Source organism: Sarcophilus harrisii, chromosome 2, assembly GCF_902635505.1.
Source record: "Sarcophilus harrisii chromosome 2, mSarHar1.11, whole genome shotgun sequence".
Classification (NCBI taxonomy): domain Eukaryota; kingdom Metazoa; phylum Chordata; class Mammalia; order Dasyuromorphia; family Dasyuridae; genus Sarcophilus; species Sarcophilus harrisii.
The window spans coordinates 520,192,962-520,212,493 of record NC_045427.1 but is presented as its reverse complement, the minus strand read 5'-3'; the positions used below and the strand labels follow the sequence as shown (position 1 = coordinate 520,212,493).

The window sequence follows — 19,532 nt, the reverse complement described above, 5'->3', positions numbered from 1 at the left end:
AAATACATTACACTAAATTAGATCATTGTCATTAACGGAAAAAAATTTGGAAGATAAATGAATAGTCCAAAAGAGAGAAGGAAATGATAAAGTACAAATTTCTACTTGCTATACATAAGAACATTACAAATGTTCACCTCTAAATTTTAAAACCCTTACAAAAAAGTACAAAATTGTTTTGTAGTCACCTGTGAGGAAAATTAAATGGTGATATTCAGAGTTATTTTCATAAAGTAAGTAAAAGTTACGCTTTTTAATCTTTACTTTTAATGCTTAACTACAGTTTGGTGGAGTCAAGATTCTAACTCTGTGGGAAAAAAATAGAAAAGAATAGCTATGCTGATCTTTTAGCTAAATCTTTTTATTTTACATTGTAAAACTGAACAGAATTTCCATTTTTCCAGAGACAAGAGAAAAATGTTTATCATGAACATTGATCAGATATATTTTAAATGAATTATAAAACAAAACAATGAACTTCCTGATATTCTTTTTGGTAAATAAAATTTCAGTGTTACATATTTACAAATCTACAACCACTCATTAAAAAAGTGCAGTTTTGGAGGTAACAAAGTACCATTTAAAAATCCCAAAGATAATAACTAGAAATGTTAATCTAAATCAACATGTACCATATGGTAAAGATTTGATATGCAAAAGCAATTCATTTATTTCTCAGGGATAACTTCTTGGCCAGTATCGATATTATATTGAGAATTTTAAGGAATCATCCAACTTAAGAGATTTATGATTATTGCATTTTGAAATTACTTAGATGATGATGAGTTCTGGGATTATTTTTGCTTACTTATGTTCATCCTACCTATGGTTGCATTTTCTTGGTATCACTGTTCTGACTTGCAATGTATTGAAAACCTAAACTCTAATTTAGACTGTTCAAGATATTTCAGGTACATAGGAAAAAATGTACTTCAAACTAAAAATATACTTGCTTTATAGGGTTTTTTTTTTTTGTTACAAGTGTTGAAAAGCATATGATAGCATTTTTATCATCAAGCAGATATTTGGAAATATTTATTGATGTGGCCTTCATAAAATTTCTATTTAACACTTCCAATAGGATTAACCCAGGGACATATTTGCTTTGTGGGCAGAAGTGGGTATTACAGAATAATCAGAGGACATAATATTCTGAGGATACTAAGATTATTATTGAAGGGCAGCTGCTAAATAAGAAAATAGAAGTTTAGGAAATGAAGAAGGCTACATGCGGGCAAAATCTACCTTGACTTTCAGCACAAATATCATTGAACCACTCCAAAGAAGACTTTCCCTTCTTGGCCTGAGATAAATGAACTGGATGGAAGCACCCAAGAATATATTCACATAAAAATAAAAATGAAGCTTCATGCAGTGTGGTCTGGTGCAAAAACAAATAGGTACTTTCTTAAATGGGATCACAGGACTATATGACAAAAATACAAGGTAGTCTTTGTTAAGAGGAAGAATAAAGCACTTTCTTATTATTCTCAGATTTCATAGTGATTATCAAAATACTTTGGAAAGAAGCATTATTAGCTACTTGATACAGGATACTGATATTTTCAGGGATCATTTTTTTAGGCCACAGCTAAAGTGAATCAGAAAAATAAACATATCTACTCAATTCTGTAGGTGAGAAAGAAAAGGAAGATAATTGAAATATAACATATTATAAAAACTAACAAATAGTAATGGATAGGTAATTTTTAAAACAGTGGAAGTAACATATACCTTACATGAGCAAGTAGTATGGTTGTTATTTAATGTCAACAATTTCCAAGTCTAAACAAAACCAAGCATTCTAAAATGAGATGTGCCAAATGGGATAGGAACTTCAACTATCCATTTTTGTTTATTCTATCATATAAAGCAAGCACAGTACCTGTGGCAAAAAGGGAGTTTTCCTCACAGTTCTTCTGACTTAATTTCCCATCACTATATGCAAAAAATAAAATCTAGAAAAATACTTATATAGAATTAATTAAAAAAAAACTGATCCAAATACTAGGAACAGAATCCAGACAAAATAAACAACCACTTTCCAAGTAAGCCTGGATTGTAAGATTAGGACATTTAGATTTATATAAGAATGTAAAATATATGAGTAGTTAAGAAAAAAAGTAAATAGCCACGAGAGAGGCTTTTACAGGGAAAATAAAAACAATACTTAAGAACCTTATTACAAAAGTAACTTGGGGTAAATTAATTACTGATGCTCAATCTCATAGCTATTCAACATAATGTCTCCTAAGCTTACTGATAAACATTTTCAAATTTATTAGTGAATTAAAGAATAGAATACAGAGTATGAGAAGTTTATACTTAGTTGGGAATAGAAATTGTGATGGTGAAAAAAGAGAGCGTCATATAAGCCTGAGTAAGGAGCATTACATATATTTCTTGCTGATTATTTCCCTAAAAGGAAAACTAAAATTCTTCAAGTTGTTATCATTCACTAGTGGCTCAAGTTTACAATGAGATCTATTTGTAGATGAAATGATTTTGGAAAGGAATGATGGGACTTTTAGTTATATTCCAGTGAAGGTATTATCTTGTCCTGGTCTACAAATTGCTACACACACACAAACACACACACACACACACACACACACACACACACACACATACATACACACAAACTTTGGATCATTTCCTTGGTCCATCTCATCACATTATGTAGGCAATTTTCTTTTGTTAATGACAACACATAGACACAAATCCAAACAATGAAAATCAATGAACTAATGGCAACAAGGGATACTGTTTCTCCTTGAAAGAAATAACCTGAAGAACACTGAATAGAGAAGCACAACTAAGTGTTTAAAACAAAACAAAAAAAAAACTCATTTTAAATATCTCTGAACAAACATTCAGCTTGTTTAGTTTCCATAATTTGTAGATGTTGATGGCTTATTTCAAAAGCTACATAATTTAATATGGAAGATCTATTCTATAATATATCCCTTAGAAAATGAATATTTTGCTCCATGTAAAATAAAAATACATTTTAAATATAATTCTAAATGTAATGTCCTGATTGCGATCCTTATAATTATCATGTAGCACAGCGGATTGTGTTGCATGATAAATCTGGAATATATCTGCCATAATTGTTACTTCCACCTTAAAATCAGGATAAAATTTTGTAGTAGTGTCACTTGGAATGTACACCATTATGTATATTTATAAAATTTATGTTTTATTTTGCAAGTCCTCCCCCCAACCCAATGTACTCTATATAAGTGCCATTAGCAATAACAACAAAAAAGTGCTGGATTCTTCACTGTATATTGAGCCTGAGTTTAGAAAGTACTGGAGAATTATATTTGGGACTTCTACTACTCTCAAGATTGTCAGTGTGCCAATCTTGGCAGTGTGTGGGGTATATCACTCTACAATTTATATATTTTATATATATGTATACACTTTTAAACTTATGGCTTCCTGATGTGCAAATGCAAACTGAACCCAGGACAATGTTAGGGCCACTGTTGGCATTTTTTTTGACCATTTGTGTGTCCTCCCTTCTTTCTTACACCCCTCTTTTCAAATTGAAAATAGGTTGGACTGTTTGTTCCAAATAGCAGCAGACTTAGAAGGAAGAGCACTAAATTGCTCATTTAAAGTTTAAGTTCATTTTAAGTTTTCTATATTAATTTTAAAAAATTAAAAAAATATGAACTTACTATAAACAATTTAAAACATGTATTATACAACTTTGTGTTCTTTACAACATCTGAATAATCTATGTAAACAGCAGATCCTTTAATTTTATGTTACTTATTAGTATTCATACATGATTTTAATCACTGTTTTCCAAAAGACTGTCTTCTTTTAAGACAAGTACTTTTAATTACAGTTTTTCCCCACCATGAAATTCTTTATAGAGGGGAACAATAAAAGGACCAGGAAGCAAAGCAGTGTGTAGCCCACTTGTTACTAGTCTTTTACTAAAAGATTTGTAGTTTATCAGGGCTTTCTAACTCTGCTGCAAATACATTTTCAAAAAAAAAAAACAAAGATAGAAATTTTCTTAGAGACTGAAGTGGTAATTTTTACATAGACTGTACAAAACATATAGTGTGTGTATATATGCAATACACACATATTTATGTAAATATGTACACATAAATTTATTTTAAAGGTAAGGTTCTCCAAAAATTTTTCGACATTCCATCACTCCTGTGCTTGGTGGTCTATCGCAGTTGTAGGTACTCTTGACTTGATTAGGTGTAAGACGATCATATGCCATCTTATATTCTCTGTCAAATGCATCTGTAAATATTCACACAGATAAAGAAATCTGCATTTAAAAGGGCATGTAGAATAAATAACAATATATTATATTACTTCAGAAACACAATCAAAATCTTGGAAAAGCTACCTCGAGGTAATTTTATTCATCTTCTAAACTTTATCACAAAATATAATGCTTGTAACATATTCCAATGTTTTACAATCCTTAGAATTAAAAAGTTCTTTCCAAATAAAGCATTTTGAAAACTAACTAGACAATCTATAGATTAACCAATTTTATTTAGCGTCTTTAAAGGCTAATTAAAATTCTGTTGCTTACTTTGGAAGACTTAAGAACTTTGAGCAGTACAATGACAGCCATAATTGTAGATAACTCACGATAAAACATGCTAACCATAAGAGGATACAAACTGAGACAAGCTTTTTTGGACACAGCTAATGTAGGAATTTCATTTGTTGAATATGCATGTTTGTGAGAGCTTTTGTTTTAATTTATTTTTCAATGGTGGGAAAGAACTAGAAGAGAGAGTTTGATTTTCATTCATTAAATTATAAAAATTCTATTTGCTTTCTAGACCCCTGGATTTTGTAATCCTATTGAAGTTGGACACCTCTATATATTTGAATGACTTCTGAGTAATGATAAAGGGTCATTTTAACTATTATGTCCTCTTCTTCATTTTATGTATCCTTGTGTTAATATTAATTTGTTTTTCTCTGAGAAAGGCACTTAGTGCTGATTCATATTAGACTTGTGATTATAAATACTAGCCCTTGGATAGCACACAGGCAGAAAGATAGTTTCCTCCTTTCTTTTTCCATTTTGACAGTTTTTTTCTCCTAAACCAAAATATTCTCCCAATATTTCTTTTAAACTTTATTTTGTTGAAGTTTTTCTAATTTTCTTCTTGAAGATGCCTGCTGCCATGCCTACACATCTTGCTGCCCATATGGATTAGAGGTTACCACACTAAACCAAGTCATCTGAATCGAGTGCCTTCTCTCTACTCTTCTAGGGCCAAGATGCCATGGGAGAACATTCTCAGTTTTCCTTCCCTCCCCCTATGTCCCACCCTAGCCTAGTATAGCAATGTACAGATGCTCTGATCCTGTCATATGCCATTATTCACAGAACATGAATTGTCAAGCCTCACTAAAAATGATCTGTCAACAGTGAACTGTTATCTATTCTTCTGATATGATCCTTTATCATCTTTATAGAATCAATCACTTTATAGAAGCATATTCTATGCCATATTATATTATTTATTAATGGATCTCAGAACATCTAGACAAGATGGTCCAATTAGTTAAATATATTGATCATTTTCTTAGAGAAATTCAGGGTAAAAGTAACCTCAGAGATCATCTAGCTCAATCCCAATCCCAGAGAAAGAAAATAAGGCTCAGGGAAGGGGAAGATTTCAATTTCAATTGGATCTGTATCAGTAAATACAACATGTGGTTATCACATGTGCCCCAAGTCTTGGAGTGTTTTCTGGCCATCCATGGGGATTTAAATGGCATGGTTAAAAACCTTCTTCTCTCTAGTTAACAATGGCCATTCTTCCTGAGGTTTGGAAGGAGCAAACTTAAAGATGAAAAAAGGTAAGCCAACTAAGAAAAGTTTGGGAACTAATGAAACATATACTTAAAATATTTAATTTAATTTACCAGTATTCTCACCAAAGAATTCTTATTAATGTTACATGAAATAATATTAAAGGGATAAGGCTTTGGAGAAATGTTTTGATATAAAAGTCTATATTTATTGTTTGTTTTTACACTGGCATGATGAAATAAGAGGATAATTATTCTTTTTCTTGACAATAACATATAGAAAAACAATGCTAAGTAAATACAAAATATATAATGAATTATACCTATGTCAATGTTGTCTCTTCCTAATGCCACAAGTGAGAGAAATAGTATTTCCCTGTATAAACTCCTGAAAAAAAAAGGGAGGGGGGAGAGTAAACTGTTAGATTCCAAATATGAGGGGGAAAGGTGATCATTAGACATTATGGTCAGGCTAAAATAGGCATGAAACCAGTTCTGATAATAATTTACTAAGCGAAGAATTATTAATTTGCTTGGATGGATCTCATATTTAATTTTAAATGATGCTTTTCTTAAAAGAATGGTTCTTACCTCTGTCGTTTAAGATGAGGCCATTTGTTCAGTATCTCCAAAATCTGACTCATTGGTCCATAAACATCATTCATCTTAATACTTTTAACCATGCTTTTCAACAGTTCTTGATTAAAGGAATTATCACCTTTTTGTAATAAATGGACCACTGGATACTTTTGGGCTGCAAAAGAACAAAAATAACAAGTGAAAGAGTATTCATGATTTAGAAAGAAGAAAAATAATTAAGCAGTAGTTACTGGCTATTTTTTCAGATGGATATTTTGGAATATTATAAATAACTAAAAAACACCAATTAAAATAAATTAAGAACAATGCTAGGACAAAAAAAGTAATGGAGATATTAATATGGAGGTTGTATAAAAGGAAAAGACAAGTACATCTAAAAGGTGACACATTGGCCTAAAATAAAACATAGTTTCATACAAGTAACAACAATATTTTGTTCATCACAGTACTCCTTAAAAATGTTTGAGTTAGCAGTCTAAGACTAAAAACTAGTAAACAGGCAGAAAAAGAATCTGGAGCAATTTGCTAAAAGCTAAAATCTTTCTTTGACATGCACATGCATATTCACACATGGGCCACCCCCCTCAAAGAAATCTACACCTTAAAAACATCAAGCATAACACTCACTCTCAAACAAAAGAGTACGATTTTGACCTGAAAGACAAAAAGTGGAATTAGAAAATATCAGTTGTATGACTATCCGTGCTACTTGAAGAAAATATTTAATTACTGTATGTCAATAAAGATTTCTTCTTAGAAAGACACTTACTCTGTGCATTCCAGAGGATGTATAAGGGTTGTCCTGGATCCTGGTGTAATTTCATGTTGTCCCATAACATCTGAATTAAAACATATTTACTGTCTTCTGACATATAGTGACGGGGAATCTAAATAGTTAAAAAAAAAAGAAAGAAAGAAAAATAATTAATATGAACATATACTTCTTATAAAATTATTTTAGATATATACTGGTAATTGATCAGAATGAACATGACATACTGTATATGCATATATTAAAAAATTACATGCTTCCCCTCTGGGCTCTTTAGCTGGGAAAGGAAAGAGGGAAAGAGTGGAAGAAGGGAGGAGAAAAAGCACAAAAAAAGTAGGAAAAGCCAAAAGGTGGCTTTTGGGGGGTTCTGTGTTGATTCCTTCTTTTTTTCCCCCCGCTCTCTCCAGTATCTTTGCCAAGAAAACCCCCTGAGGGTATGGTAAGAAAGCAGTTAGAGGGTTCAGTGGATAGAGTGTCCAAACTGGAATGAATTCAAATCTGGCCTCAGACACTCACTGGCTGTGATCCTGAGCAAGTCACTGAGCCTGTTTGCCTAATCCACTGGAAAAGGAAATGGCAAATCACCCCAGTATCTTTGTCAAGAAAACTGTATAGGGTGATGAAGAATCAGACATGGCTGAGCAACAACAACAAAGAAATCTTAATTATATTATATTAATCACAAAGTAAATGTCAACATTAAAATTAAAATACCTTCCACACTAAGGTATAATACCAGTGGTAAAAATGTTACAAAGTTACAATTTTAAAAATGTTTAAAGTCAGGCAGTTTGTGGTAGTGACAAGATGAGTATATGTGGCTCCTGGTCCTTGCTCCATCACTGGCTCACTGTGCTCTTAAATAATCTCAAAATAATCGTCATTATCTCTCCCCTCAAAGGAGTCATCCAGCTTCCACTCAAAGACTTTCAATGACCTCCCTCATGGACTCTGGCAGCAACTCGGTCTTCTATCTCTGGACAGTTCTAATTGTGGGAAAAGTTTTTTTCCCCTCCAACACCAAAACCTAGATTCCCCTCTTGAAACTTTTCATCCATTGTTCCTCATCCTGAGGAACAGAGCCGAACAAAACATCTCTAGTCCCTGTTCCACATGACAGAGAGCCTTTTAAATATCTGAATATGGTGATCATATCTCTCTCTTCTGTGTATACTTTTCTCTAGGCTAAAAACATTTCTAGTTCCTTCACCATCCTGATGCCTTTTTCTGGACACTTTCTAGCTTAGCAATGTTTTTCTTAAACTGTGGTATCCAGAAATGAACAAAATGGTCTAGAGGAGGTCTTGATAAGGGCAGAGCACAGACTCTTGTCTCTTTACATATGGCAGTTACACCTCTAAATGGAGCCCAAGATCAGATGTGTTGGCCACAATACAAGACAACATCATGATGAGCTGGCCATCTACTCTAAACTTGTAAGGGTTTTTTTTTTTTTTTTTTTTTTGGACAAATTTGTCTCAAAAAAGAAAAAAAACCCAACTATGTCTTCCCTATCCAGTGCCTGGAAGTTATTTTTGTGGTTGGTGCTTGGGAAGTGTAAGACTTCACATTTATTCTTATTGAATTTCATGTCTTTCTATTTAGTGCAATGTTCTAGCTTGCCAAATCTTTTTAGATCCTGATCCTATTATCCATTAGTGATTGCTCTTATCTTAGAGTCACCTACAAATTAGATAAGCATGCCATGGCTTTACCCAAGTTACTGATAAAAATGATAGCAACCTGGGAGGAAGAAAGAAATATAACTAAGAATGCATTAAAAAAAAGTTCCATAAATTGTCATTGAAATCTTAAGGTCCTGGAATAAATGAAATATAACAAAATCTCATTTGTCATAATTGAGAATAGGCAAATCATTTTTGAAGTAAAAAGAACAATATTTATAATACCACATTTGGTACAAACTTTTCTCCCATACCTTAGAATACTTATTACAATGTTCAGAAGTCAAAATCAATCCAGGCAAATTACTAGGTAAGTCCAGCCGCCTAAAATACCACACTAGATTCCAAAATACAATCGGGTGATGGTCCACAAAGTCTGCCACGGTTATTGCATTATCACCTTCATTTTCCAACAAACTTTCAAGTTCTTTCCATACCACTAATGGACTGAGATATGGGACAGTAATAGGGTCTGGACTTGGAAGGTCCCACTCTAATCCCAGTGAATCCTGTTGCAAAACAACAAACAAAACAATTAAACAAGTATAAAACATTTACGTGGAATCATACTTTTCAAACAATTGTTATGATATACTTTGTCACTTAAGTAGAATAATAATAATGGTCACTGTAACTTTATTATGTAAGTTAAAGCTCTTCACTACTCATAAAGTTATTAAAATTAAAACTAGTAAGACTATACTGCATAAGGGAAATAAAAGCATAGCTAAAGGATCAGCATTCAAATTAAAAATATCAACATATATACCGTTGTTCCTTGCAAAGTTGCTGGCAGACTACCTGTAGACACAATGTGGCCAATCTTCTGGCCTCTTGTTTCTTCCTTGTCTAAGGGGCCATAAGTACTAATGCTCCTGGCCACGGGAAATATTGGACATTTTGATGTACTCATATTTTGTCTCCTTCCTTCAGGGATTTGAATACTTCGGGCACATGAATTTTCTTGCTCTTTAGATTTGCTTGGGGAAAGGGAAGAAGAATTGGTAATACTTAATACACAGTATACACATTGAACATGTTCATTTATGCAGAGGAATACAATACAATGTACATTTCTATAGTGTTCCCATATAGAATCTCTGGATCATAAGAAACCATTAGGCCATTTACTCCTAGTTTTTCATTTACTTACTCTAGCTTTAAGCCATGTTCTCAGTCTAATCCCTTCCTCATTTCTCTAAGACTTCTCTTCTCCAGGACGAGCTTTCCTAGATACCTCAAGCAGCCCTCATGTGTCAAAATCTCAATGCCTCTCTTTGTTGTTATTTTGTCTAATGCTATAAAGTATCCTCTATATAGTTTTAGTGGTATATGACTAATTTAGGTAAACTTCCTTTTAGTACATTAGTTAATTCCAACCATGATCATTTAAGAATATCCCACTGATTAAATTACGCTTAAAATTTTAAGAGTATTTTATAAATATATTTTTATAAGTCTTGAGTGAATCTTGTTAGATTGATTCTGAGATATTTTATGCATTTTGTAATTGTTTTAAATAGAACTTTTCTGTTATTCCCCTTTGAAGTTTGTTTTGGCTATATAATATCAGATATTGATTTTTGTTAATTTATCTTCTAGTTAAATATTTTACTGAAGTTATTGTCTCAATTATTATTTTTTAAAATTGTTGTTGATTATCTTGGGTTCTCCATGAAAGCCAGCTTTCACCAGCAAGTAGAGATAGTTTTGTCTCCTTTCTGTCAATGTTTTCACCTTTAAATTCTTTCTTTTTTTTTTTTATGTTTATTGTGCATTATTTCTTTTTTTCTTTTTTTTTTTTTTATTTAATAGCCTTTTATTTACAGGATATATACATGGGTAACTTTACAGCATTAACAATTGCCAAACCTCTTGTTCCAATTTTTCACCTCTTACCCCCCCCTCACCCCCTCCCCTAGATGGCAGGATGACCAGTAGATGTTAAATATATTAAAATATAAATTAGATACACAATAAGTATACCTGACCAAAACGTTATTTTGCTGTAGAAAAAGAATCAGACTCTGAAATATTGTACAATTAGCTTGTGAAGGAAATCAAAAATGCAGGTGTGCATAAATATAGGGATTGGGAATTCAATGTAATGGTTTTTTAGTCATCACCTTTAAATTCTTTCTCTTGTATTATAAGCATTTTTAGCAAAACAAACAAAACAATTAAATATAAAACATTTAAGTGGAATCATACTTTTCACAAATTGTTATGATATACTTTATCACTTAAATAGAATAATAATAATTTTCATTGTAATTTTATTATGTAATCTAAAGCTGTTCACTAGTCATAAGATTATTAAAATTAAGACTAGTAAAACAATACACCATTATATATATTAAGTATGGCAATCAATAATGGGGAAAAAGGATATCTTTGGTTTGTCCTCATTATTTATTGGAAATACTGACAGTGTTTTCTCCATTGCAAATAGTGCTTTTAATTTTAGATAATATTTTTTACTAATTTCTATTTTATCTCCTACACTGGTACTTTATAGAGTTTTTAGCATTAATGAATATTGTACCTGGCCAAAAAACTTTTTTGTGTTTATTGAAGTAATCATGTGGATGTTTTGTTTTTATAATGGCTATTTATATGAATTGTTCTACTAATGAAGCATCATACTTGAATCTATTTTGGTTAAGTTGAATAATTTTTTTGTTAATTGCAATAGTTTTTTTTTAATGAGGATTTTATGCAAAGATTTTGAAATAGAATAAAGGTCTACATAATCCTTTCTTTGCTTTATTTTGAACTAGCTTAGGTGTTAGGAATACATTTTTCATATATTCCTTTTCAAATTTTGGGGAAAAAATTTGGAAAAATTATTAAATATTAATTAAATTAAATCACTTGTAAATATATGTGTATTTTTAAAAAAGCTTTTTATTTACAAAGCATATGTATAGGCAATTTTTCCAACACTGACCCTTGAAAAACCTTTTGTTCCAAATTTTTTCCTCCTTCCCCCATCCACTCCCCTAGCTGGCAGATAGTCCAATACATGTTAAATATGTTGAAATATATGTTAGATTCAATATGTGAATTATATATGTATTTTTTAAAAGTTCCCCATTCCCAACTATTTATCAAAGCTTTGTACTATCTATAAGTCTGACAAGTATAACATTAATGTCTGTCCTAAGTCACTGGTGAAAATATTAAATATATTGCCCAAGGAAAAAGCACAGATTGCACTACAGATTCTTTAAAATTGACAATACTCCATTATTAACTACACTTTGGGTTTCATCACTCAACTGGTTCTGAATCAAACTAAAATATTGTTAACTTAATCTTTTCATCTTTCCCATTTCTAGATAAATGATATTTTTTTCACATTTTCTTGATTTACCAAACTAGTAACTCTATCAAAACAAAGGTTCAATTGGCACGACTCCATTTGTTTTCAAGCTTATTTTTTTTAAACTGATATCCTGAAATGACTTCATTCATTGCTGGGGGAAACCCCACCCAACTCCCTTAAGAATGAATTCTCCCTTGTCACAAAAAAGAAATCAAATAAAGAAAACCTGATAAGAGTGACATCTGACAAGATACAAGCACATTTTACAGTGCCTGCCCCTATCCCCTGTCCCTTATGTTCTAAGGGAGGAGATTTCATTAACTGATCTTCTACACTCTCACTGCTTTCTCAATTGTTCAGAGTCAATTTTCTTTTTGTCTTGTTGGTTTTGCTTATTTCACTTTGCATCTATTTATGTAAATCTTTCCACCATTTCTCTGGATCACTCATAAACTATGTTTACTTTCCCTTCTTTTTTCCAACTGATGAAAAACCCCTCTGCGATATTAAAGAATTGGAAACAAAGATTACCACTGGTGATATTTTGTCTTTGACGACCTGGGGAACTATAAGTAGTATTTGGGTCATTGGGTCAAAGTGTATGGATGGTATGATTACTTCTGCATAATTTTAAATTGAAAGAATTAATGGATAAATTCAAAAGTTCAACTATGTTTTAGTGTGTCTATCTTCCTATAACCTCTCTAACATAGACTAGTTTTCTTTTTCTTTCTCTTTTTTTATTTTTGACAATTTGCAGAGTGAAGAGAAACAACAGAGTTGTCTTAATTTGTATTTTTTCTTACTCTTAGAAGTTTGGACTATGTTTTCATATAATCATGTATAATTTCAAGTTCTTTTCCGAACTTTGAGGCCCAGAGAGGAAGTGATTCTGCCCAAACCCCATACCACTCTTGTCCTTTGCCCTGAAATCTTTTCTTTCCCTCCCCTCCACTCCCAAATTTATTGGATGATCTCCCTTTCCTGACCAATCCCTGGGGATTCACATCCTCATTCTTTGCAGCACAAGGAGCTGCTTCTGTATCAAAAGTTCTGAATATCCCTTTCCACAGGGGGGGAAAAAAAAAAAAACTTTCTTGCTTTTACTTGATTCTGACTGAGTGGTGCTTTCTCCCCTGTGGCATATTTTTCTACTTGACAATTAGAAATTCACTTCCACCTCTTTACATTCTTTTCCTTTATTTTTACCTGGAAGCCCTTCTCCATTTTAAAGGAGCACTGGCTCTTCCCCAATAACCTGTAGTATGAAGAGGAACTTTTTGGCATGGTCCTAAAAAAGAGCCTGGCCTGTGCTGAGTCTAGAGAGCCAATACTTGGATGTCAAGGACACCCCCTGAACTCTGTCCAAATGACCATAGAAACCTCATTTTCTAAAAGGAAGCTCCTCTGTCACTAGTGCTTCTTGTGGATGGTTCTTAGTGCCAGATTTCAGAGTGAAGCTGTCATCACAAAGTACCTGGTGGATTGAGCTAATGACCCTGGTGAGAAATCTTATTTGGCAATTCCATTTTATCTTATTCTTCATGTTTATTTTTGTCTTTTCTGAGGACAATTTTTTCCATTAAAGATAAATAAAAATAAAGCAAGCATATTTTTAACTAATTTCTTGGAAAGATAAAGATAAGAAAAAATAATCTGAAGCTTTAAGTTTCCTATGAATTTTGCCTTTAAAAAATGTGGGGAACACTCTATTATAACTTTACAATCCCCCATTTTGGTGACATTTCAATATATATTTCTTTTCTATTGAAAAGTTCATGTGTTTATGGCCTAACATTAGTCCCCTTATCCATTTTAATACCTTTTTTAAACAACTGAAGGAGGTTGAAATTTTTCATGAGGCTCTATTAATGAATTTCAGAACTTAACTCCTTTGAAACTGTCAAATCTTTTAAGAGTTTATTAGTTTAATAATCTAAGACTGCACTGTAAAAGATCATAAAATAAGACTGAAATAGAACATATAAAGTGCTAGAAATATGTAACACCACATAACCATAATTACCTATTTGCATTAAAATTCTCTTGAGCAGAAATAGCAACGCCTGAGGCTGATGAAGAAATGTAGGACTTCCTTGTTTTATTTGAATATGATGATGGAAAATGCATGTTCTCAGTAGAAGGGCTAGACTTTAAAAAATACCTACAATGTGAATGACATGTTTAAAAATTTTTTTTTAAGAAAAAGTATACAAATACATGCTTCTTTAAATAACAAGAATAATCATTAGCATTACAGGTAGCATTTATATAGCAACAGGCACTGTTACTTAGTGCTTTAAAAATATTATTGCATTGGACCTTCATGGCATAACTGTGAGATAGGTACTTTTATTATCCCCATTTTACAGTTGAGGAAACTAAGACAAATAGAATTTAAATGATTTGTCCAGAATCACAAAGCTAGTGAATATAAAGAAAAAAGAAAGGTTATTACCTGCCAGGTCGTCGCAAATCTCTTATTTCAATATTTAGAAAGGGTAAGAAAAGATTTCCACAAAAAGGGCATGTGGTATTGAGATTTGAATCATCTGCTGTCCAACCAGCCATGATTTCTTCATCGTGTACAAGGCAGTCACAAGTTCGACATCTTGAACAGCTTGATATGAGAACCTGCAAGAGAAAACAACACTCTTTTGAATTTATGTATTTTGTGGTCGTCTTAAACTATTCCATCAGAATTGCTATCTGTACAAATTGAATTAAAATAAAATCTAACTCAAGAAATAAATCTGTCTGAAGATTAACATTCAGGCTTCATCTAAGGGAGGCAGGAAAAATATCTCCCCTGGAGTCAGAAGGCCTGGATTAAAATCCCAGTTCTGCCATTTATGAGCTTCATGACCTTGAGAAAACTATTGGGTCTCTCTGGGATATTGACTGTTTCATCTGAAATATGAGAACTCTAATTGTATTACTTCAAAAGCTTATTCTGAGGATCAAATGGAAATGTATGAAAAGTGCTTTATAAATATCATGGCATCACATAAAGTAAGTTATTATTATTATTCATAATGATGTTGCAAAGAAAAAAGAAAATCAGTTCATTATCTATAAATTTCATAAATGATTCTACTTTTTTGATTTGACAATTGTACAGTAAAACCTCATTAATTTGAAATTGAAGGCAAGATATAGAAAACAATTCTGCATTAATAACATTTATACTGATATTTTTATTATAAAGCAATATTGGATATTGTCTGGAGATCAGCAGTTACTCCAATTTAGATACCATTTTATATTCATTGTGATCTTAATAAAAAAGATGAACCATTCTTGCTTTCTTAAATTTTTCTTATCACATTTTTTCTGTTTCCTTATTCATTTACCATTCTTAATTATATTTTAATATTCTACTATATTGATATATACCACAAATTGTTTAGATATTCTTCTGTTGGACCTCTATATTTTTCCAGTTCTTTTTTTAATACAAATGATACAGTTATTACTATTTTACATAGACTAAATGTTCCTAAGTATATTCATAATAGTAGGACAACTGGGTTTAGGATACAAATATTGTTCATAAAGACATTTTCCTATTGGGAGGGGAACATTTAAATTGTTTCCAGTTTTTTGCTATTACATAATTTGGGAGGGATTTTGGACCTGTGGCTTCCTAAGTGTAGAGAATTCATAATGAACAAATTTCCTCCAATAAATAATGCATTCAGGCAATTACTCTGCCCTTCTGAGGCTGACAAACCTGACCAAGGCACTGTATGATGCCTTGCCCAGAGACATCTGGCTACTCAATACACAAGTGGTTTTAAATCCATGGCCTCTCTGACTGAAAGACTGACCTGCTATCTATTATACCATGTGTCTTATAAGTATAAATAATGCAGTTGTTGATGTTTTTGCATAAATTTTAATACTCTTGTGGTATATTCCAAATAGTGAGAATATGTGGTCAAAGGATATGATTAAAAACAGACAATCTGGAAAACCAATTGCTTTCCAGGAAGACTGTATGAATTTATACTCTCAGCAGCAATACACTGTTTTCCTAAAGACCTGCTATAATAACTTATGTTGTTTCTGTCTATTCATTTGTTTTTGGCTTTTTTGACAGATATGAAGTGGTACCTATCATTATTCCAATTTTCATTCTCTTGAATGAATTTTTTCATGTGAGCATTTTAAATTTTCTTATCTTCTTTTGTAAAGTATCTGATTATTTATCCAATAGGGACTATAGGCTACCCTTAGATATAGATAGATGTTCCTTGTACATTTTTGATGTCAGTTTTTTTCTTCTTCTGATATAGGCCACAGCTATTTTCCTCTATGCTATTTTTCTTCTTATCTTAGTTATATCATTAATAAGTTAACAATTATACAATGCTTTAAGGTTTGCAAAGCATTTTTATCTTCATAACAATCCTGGGAGATAGATGCTATTATTCTCATTTTACAGGAAATAGAAATGATATGACTTGCCCAGGGTCACACAGGTATTAAATATTTGAGGTCAGATTAGAATTCAGGCCCTTCTGGTTCCAGGGTTGGTGCTCTGTCCACTGTGCCATCCAGCTGCCCTGATGTTTTTTTCTTATAACCTTCTAATGCTTTTTAAAAAATTCTTGAATCTTTGATAAAACACACATTATATAAATTATATATCTAAATGTATTTTTGACTCCATTGCCATCACATCATCATTAGCAACGTGGTGCAATAGAGTAAGGGCCTTAGAGGTGAGAGGGACCCAGCTTCATGTCCTAACTCTGACATTTATTATCTCTAAGTCATTTCATTTCTCTGAGTCTTTTAGTTTCTTCTTCTATAAACAGGCATTAAACTCAATAGGGTTTCAGCGAAATTATCAACGAGGTGTTTGTAGAATATTTTGTAAGCCTTACAGTGTTAATTTAAGTGCCAGTTATAATTATCAACATCTTGTATTAAATAATAAATTTTTGCCCAGTTTTATTTAACATAGTTTTAACAAAAACAAATATATATATATATATACACACACATATATATTTGAATCTATTTCTGAGTTTTTTAGATTATTTCACTAATCTTTATGTTTAATTTTAACTCAATACCACATAATTCTAACAGCTTTCTAATACTTCAATGTGTCAGAGGACAAGTCTTCCAACTTTATTGTTTTTCTTTCAAAACCTCTCCTAATTATTCCTGTCCTTTTCTTTTTCCATATATATTTTGTAAAGATTTTATTTGGAACTATAAAGAAACCCACAATGACATTTATATTAGGTTCATAATACCTCATTCAGAAACACTGCATATACTTCAATCCTTCCAATTTTCCTTTTTTTTTGTCCTTTTCTCTCATTTCAGTTTTACAGTTATAAAGATACTAATTCAAAAGAATTTCTTACCTCCATAGCATAGTTCTGGAAGATATTTGTACTACTTGTGCTGCAAGAAGATGCCAATTCTGATTTTCCAGGTAAAACGAACTTTGACAAGGGACCTATTCATTGTTTAAAAAATAACAAACAACAAACAAAATCGTTCAAATATGAAAATAAATTATAGTAGATAATTTTAAAATAACTAAATGTAGGTTAACTTTCATAAATGAAATGACAATTTTAGATTTCAGTAATAATAATTCAAGAAAGTATTCTATTTATGGGGGAAAAAACCTTCATGGCATAAAACAATAAAACACCAGTAAGGCAAAAAACACTGAAAATGTATTTTTAATATGTACATTTTAGTTACCAGAGAAAACAAACTGAAGTTGTATTTGTCCATGTATATGTTGGGTTCATTTCTTCAACAAATATTTCCTGAGAATATATTGTATAAATCTAAGAGGCATTATGTTTATATGCTGTATGCCATGTAGATTGTATGTAATATAATCTAAGGTCCTTAAGGACAGGGACAATATTTTGCTTTGTTTTTTTTTTATTACCAGTACCTATGTCCTCTGTGTAGTAGGGACTTAATAAATGCTTGTTGAAATGGATGAGGGAATCAAAACTATTGAAGGATTTCTTTCTTGACTCTCTTATTATCTGATCACAATTTCTTAATTTCTTTCACTGAATCATTGTCCTTGTCATGATTACTAATTGTTGGTATGTTGAAAGACCCTGTTCCCTTTTCACTAAGTCCTCTCCTTTGGTACACCCATACATCAATATTCATAAGTTCAATTTTAATCTCGATGCAGATGACTCATATACCAAAAGATGAACTCCAAATCGCACTTCTGAAGTCCAGTTCCATGTTACTAATTGTCTATTGGACATTAACCAGGAGGTTTCTCAAGCTCATATGTCCAAAAGAGAACCCATGATTCCCCCCCCCCCCATAACCCACCCTTATTCCAAACGTTTTCATGTTGAAGGTAACATCATGTTTTTTATTATTCAGTTTGCAACCTTGATGTCATCCTCAATTGTTCATTCTCACTCATCCTACAAAAACAATTAGCTGGCAAATTTTAGTAATTTTTATCTCTGTATTTTTTATATATATATCTTCCTCTACTCACATAGCCAGTGCTCTTGTTCAGGCCCATATTGCCTCTTACCTAGATTCTGTAAAATTTTAGCCTTCCAGTCTCCAGCTTTTCCCTACTCAATCCATCTTCCATACTATTTTTAATGTGATTTTCCTAAAGTGCAGTTCTGACCATGTCATTTTCCCACTAAATAAAACTATTGTCTCGAGAATCAAACATAAACTATTTCACCTAGCATCTAAAGCTCTTCACAATATGCCCTTTTTCTAACTATTCTGTCACTGCTCATTATTGCTTTCTCTACACTCCAAAGTACAGTCATATTGGCCTACTTGTGGTCCTTCATATCTTATGGTTCTACTTTTGCATCCAATTGTCCCTTTATAATTAGAATGTTCTCCTCCCTTCCTTCTGCTTCCTTCAAGTTTAACTCAATGGTCATCTTCAACAGGAGGCCTTTACTGGTTCCCCAACCTACTAGTACTAGTGTTTTCCTATGGTCAGTTTTGTGTCTGCTTTGTAAGTGTTGGGATATGTAACTATAGATATATTTGTTGTCTCATACAATAGAATGCAAGGTTCTTTTAAGCAAGGAATATTTTCATGTTTGTCTTTGAATTCTCAATGCTTAGCTTAGTTGAAAGCACATAGTAAGGTTTAATAAATGTTGATAGATAAATGAAAAAACAAATTAATCTAGAGACTTTAAAAAAATACCAAACATATTTTTAAAATGGGTCAATGGAAATGATCTGTTTTGTAACCATATCATGACAAGCATTAAAAGGAATAAAACTTTCTGGTTCATACATTTTAGATTATAGGTTTAGGTATGTGCTTAAG

General features: G+C 31.9%; 1 protein-coding gene across 11 annotated transcripts in view; it reads right to left on the bottom strand.

Moving 5' to 3' along the window:
* Window positions 1-352: 352 nt before the first annotated feature.
* The window catches only part of DENND4A (DENN domain containing 4A), a 131,270-nt gene continuing 112,090 nt past the window's right edge, over window positions 353-19,532 (bottom strand). For 6 of the 11 annotated variants that reach the window (XM_031955344.1, XM_031955343.1, XM_031955349.1 and 3 more), the window contains 10 exons: window positions 17,590-17,684; window positions 14,664-14,839; window positions 14,232-14,369; window positions 9,647-9,857; window positions 9,132-9,386; window positions 7,190-7,307; window positions 7,048-7,074; window positions 6,412-6,574; window positions 6,144-6,208; window positions 4,142-4,278 (listed from right to left, as the gene is read on the bottom strand). In XM_031955344.1, coding sequence (XP_031811204.1) covers window positions 4,142-4,278; window positions 6,144-6,208; window positions 6,412-6,574; window positions 7,048-7,074; window positions 7,190-7,307; window positions 9,132-9,386; window positions 9,647-9,857; window positions 14,232-14,369; window positions 14,664-14,839; window positions 17,590-17,684 — 1,385 coding nt within the window. Of the gene's footprint in view, window positions 4,279-6,143; window positions 6,209-6,411; window positions 6,575-7,047; window positions 7,075-7,189; window positions 7,308-9,131; window positions 9,387-9,646; window positions 9,858-14,231; window positions 14,370-14,663; window positions 14,840-17,589; window positions 17,685-19,532 lie in introns of all 11 variants that reach the window. The other 5 variants (XM_031955351.1, XM_031955352.1, XM_031955354.1 and 2 more) reach the window with 2 other exon arrangements.